This window comes from Pyxicephalus adspersus, chromosome Z (assembly GCF_032062135.1).
Source record: "Pyxicephalus adspersus chromosome Z, UCB_Pads_2.0, whole genome shotgun sequence".
NCBI classification, from domain to species: Eukaryota; Metazoa; Chordata; class Amphibia; order Anura; family Pyxicephalidae; genus Pyxicephalus; species Pyxicephalus adspersus.
The window spans coordinates 4,678,739-4,682,909 of NC_092871.1; the positions used below are offsets into that span (position 1 = coordinate 4,678,739).

General features: G+C 35.6%; 1 protein-coding gene across 1 annotated transcript in view; it reads right to left on the reverse strand.

Moving 5' to 3' along the window:
• TNMD (tenomodulin) overlaps positions 1-3,521 on the reverse strand; it is a 58,229-nt gene extending 54,708 nt beyond the window's left edge. The window contains exons 1-2 of the mRNA XM_072430316.1: positions 3,414-3,521; positions 3,192-3,326 (exon numbers count right to left, since the gene is read on the reverse strand). Coding sequence (XP_072286417.1) covers positions 3,192-3,326; positions 3,414-3,449 — 171 coding nt within the window. The 5' untranslated portion in view covers positions 3,450-3,521. The remainder of the gene's footprint in view (positions 1-3,191; positions 3,327-3,413) is intronic.
• Between the last annotated feature and the right edge of the window lie 650 nt (positions 3,522-4,171).

The window sequence follows — 4,171 nt, forward strand, 5'->3', positions numbered from 1 at the left end:
CACACAGTTGATAGATGAGAATATCCTATTACACGCAGTTGATGGATGAGAATATCCCACTACACACAGATGATAGGGTAACTTATACTACCAAAGAATAGACAAGGGCACCAGCATACCCTATCACACACAGTTGATGGGATCGCTATATCTTGTCACACACAATTGGAGGGGGGCATATTGCATTGCACACAGTTGAAAGTAGAGCATGCCCAATCTGGTACAGTAGATAAGGGGCATATCTCATGGCATACAATTGACATTTCTTTCTTAACACACATAGTTAGGAAATAAGCATTCCAATCTTGTACAGTTGATAGAGTGGTGTTTTCTATAGTGTGCCGATATTGGGAGAGCATATCCTAACACAACACTGACAAACAGTATACCGTATTTGACACAGTTGATGGGGTGGGGGATATTCAATGCAAGACCATTAACTGGGGGCATGTCCTGTTAGATACAGTTGGAAGTGGGCATATCCAATTTGGTAGTTGATACAATATACCATATAGTTGATAAGGGACATATTCAAAGAGTCAAGAGTTGGGCATGTTTAATTTCATATAGTTGATTAAGACCACTGTCAGAAATTTCTGGGCCTCATACTAGGTAAACTTCCTGGGCACCCCTCTCCCATGTCTAAAAGTTCCAGCATTGCTTTTGATCAGAGCCCAGTACAGAAGTACCCTTGTTCCCTGGGGGGCATATACGGTACCACACAGTTGATAGAGGGACATATGTCAACATGTACAGTTGACAGAGAGTATATATTATTGGACACATTTATGGGGTGGAGATGTCTGATGCCATACAGACACTGGGGGCATAACCTTTCACACACAAATATTGTACGCTTTTATGCTATCATACACGATTTACAATGCCCTATCACATACCATTGGGAAAGGATTTGGTGCATATTCTACCCATCAGTAGGGTAAAGGCAAAATGTATCACATATCTGCACACACAATTGGGGATAAATCTTATCATACACAGTTAATATAAGAATAAATTCTTTTCTAGGTGGGGAAAATAAGTAGGGCTAAAAGTCCTATATTGCACTTTTAATGGGTTGAATATCCTATCACTAACACTTATCAATTTATGTATTACATACCATAGACAGGAAGGATATCCCATCATAGAAAGCAAAATGAGGACATATCCAACAGATCCAATGGATACACACAGTCCTGCTACTATCTGGCACTGTACAAATGTCTTCACCCAATGTGGTTTTGCATGATCCGGCAAAACAAATTTTGAAAAATCCTTAAAACCTGGCTCGTGTTGTAGTGATAAATTTATTCTAGTGGCTACCGAAATAATTTAAAACATGTGTGTAATCAGCTATAAATGCTTCTTTATTTCTCATCACAGTGCCAAAATAATTCATCTTCAGCAAGTATTTTTTTTTTATTTCAGTGAGCTAAGAATGTCAAGAAGGAGTTGCTGGTATTTGGCCCACATTCCTACGTGGCACTGTTTATTTTCCACGAACCCCTGGCAGAACAATTGGAGTATCTGGAAAAGTACTTGATCGTCTCTCTGTCAGTAGGTAATCTGACCTGTCTGTGGAGCTCTTGGAGAGGCGAGGGACGTGCCCACACTAGAAAACTGTGTAGGCTTTTTATTTTTTTTCCTTGTATTTTGAAGCTGCTCTTTCATTTATGAGATTCTCAATTTTAAATTTAAGGACTGTGGAAACTGAAATATTTAGGAACGGAGAAAAATCTGGGGGAGAAAAAATGGCACAACTCTTATTAAGAAGCTACAATATATTAAATGAATATTCTATTTACATGTACCCCACTAATGATCATTCACGAGTTCCAAAATATGATTTAGTTGTGAATATTCTATTTATCATGAATAAAGTTTGCAGTGTTAGGACAAACTTCTTCCATTATGGAGATGTTTACCATGGGGAAATAATGGAACCAGGTAAAAAAAAGATTGCATGTACTAAGAACTGGTATGTGAATTGGAATTATCAGAGTCTTATTCTGATTTATTTTAGGAGTAAAAACCAATCCTAAAAACATCTTTTTGGCACATTTTGGGGAGATTTCTTTAAATTTTGGTTGTTTGTTTTTACCTGCCAATGGTGAATATAATCTTAATTAAATACTTTTATTATAGCTTAAATAATTAAGTAGATAAAATATACAAATTTCATAAATAAAATATACAAGTTTCAAACACATTTTACCCATATTTTACACTTTTCTACATTTGCTTCATTATGAAAACATGGGAATTACGTTAATATATTTTTGTAATTTAATCTACTGTGAAAATTTGTTTAAAGTTTGGATAAAGTTGGGTGAATCTTCTGTAAAAACATTTACAAATATAGATAATATTAAATAAATGTATAAATAATATATAAATTAAAAAACGTATACATGCTAGTAAATCATATTGGAATTCAAATCTTTGTTTTTTTGGATACACAAGGAAAGCTTTAAACACCTGTTTCCCATTGGGGAAATCTCCCTTCAGTTTCAATCTCATAGACACCACAGAATATTATAAGTAATCACTCCAAAGTGAGGGGAATCCTTTTGCAGACACTCTGTGGTATCTCCATTGGAGATAGTTGGCAACTCAACTATTTTTGATTTTCCTTCACAATGGACAATGGACAAGACAATGGACCACAATGGACAATGGACAAGAGAACACATAGAGAGGTTGAATCTCCCCAGAAGCAATAAAACCTGGCAAAGATTGTTAACCTTTCATTTTTCTATCCAAAATGAAAAAAAAAAGTTTTGGGTTTAAAGAAACTTTAGTAGAAACTCTAGGGAAACTTTACATTAATTGCTACCCCATGCCAGAGAAATACAATTGAACACATGGAATTACCTACTGGATTGAAGGTCTGTACCAACTTCATGGACCTGAAGTAAGTTTGATGATGTAAGCAAGCTACAACCAAAACATTCTACCTATGTTCTGATATTTTGGAACCATGACAATTGGCTCCGTTCTTTGTAGGCTTGCAAACCAATTGCTTATGCCCTATTATCAAAACTCAAAGATGTTGGTGAATGTTCCAAAAAAAAAAAGAACCCTGACCCAGTATGCAGTCCAATAATATGATGTCATCTCTATGATCTTATTGAGATTAAACAAAACAAGTATTCAAAGGCTAAATTGCTACAAAAGGTGACACTTACCTTCTCTGGAACCTGTTTCCAAAAACCTTTCACAAAGAGAAGCAGCGTTAGCGACAGAACCACAATGACGCAGGCAGATATTGCCAAAATCGCACATTTTTTGGAACTCCACTTTTTGGGTTTTGATAGTTCTGCCTTAATAGAAAGAAAAAAGAAAGTAAGTCTTTAAGGCAAATAATATGAAATAAAAAAAATACCATAAAATGTTAACATTTTGCTTACATCTTGAATTCCTGTTTCTTGCAATACAGATTTCATCCTTAGAGTTGCTATAGGGACAGAGAGTAAGGCTGGAGTAAGTGAGGAAGGAGAAGAATTGTGCAATGCACAGCCTGCTGCTCCAGGACCACAGAAGGGAATTATATTTCAGTGACTTAATGATCTCCCATACCAGTCCTTCCTTTTCCTTTTTTTCTATTTTCACTAGGCGTGTATTCTTTTACAGTAATAAAATAAAACCAGTGTACACTGCAAACTTAACAATATATGCAGATGGCAGACAGATATGTGAATAATAGTATGGATATAATATGAATATTATGGATAAATGGATGGAGAGAAAGACAGACAGCTCCTATTCCTACCCAGCTGCTGTACCAAATACCTAAAAGGTTATTACAAACGGGAAAAGATTAATAGTAGACAGTGCTATGAACCTAAAACCAAACACCATTTTAGTGCCACGATAAATTAACTGCAAACATTTTCAGCCTAATTATTTGAACTGCACAAAGAAATAAAGTAATGAAAAAACAAGCGTCCAAAGGAAAGGACGTTCTCCCTGCACTCCTCATCTTTTTTTCCCCAAATGCAAATTCACTCAGATTTTAAACATCCTATTATAGAAAGGTTGACATGAGCTTGTTGTACTTCCATGTGATCCAATAATTATTGCAAAGCTGGAATGTCAAGTCCACTATTGCCCTGTGCTGTTTCTGGAAACCCAGAAGACTTTCAATCAATTTTTGAATATAATTTTT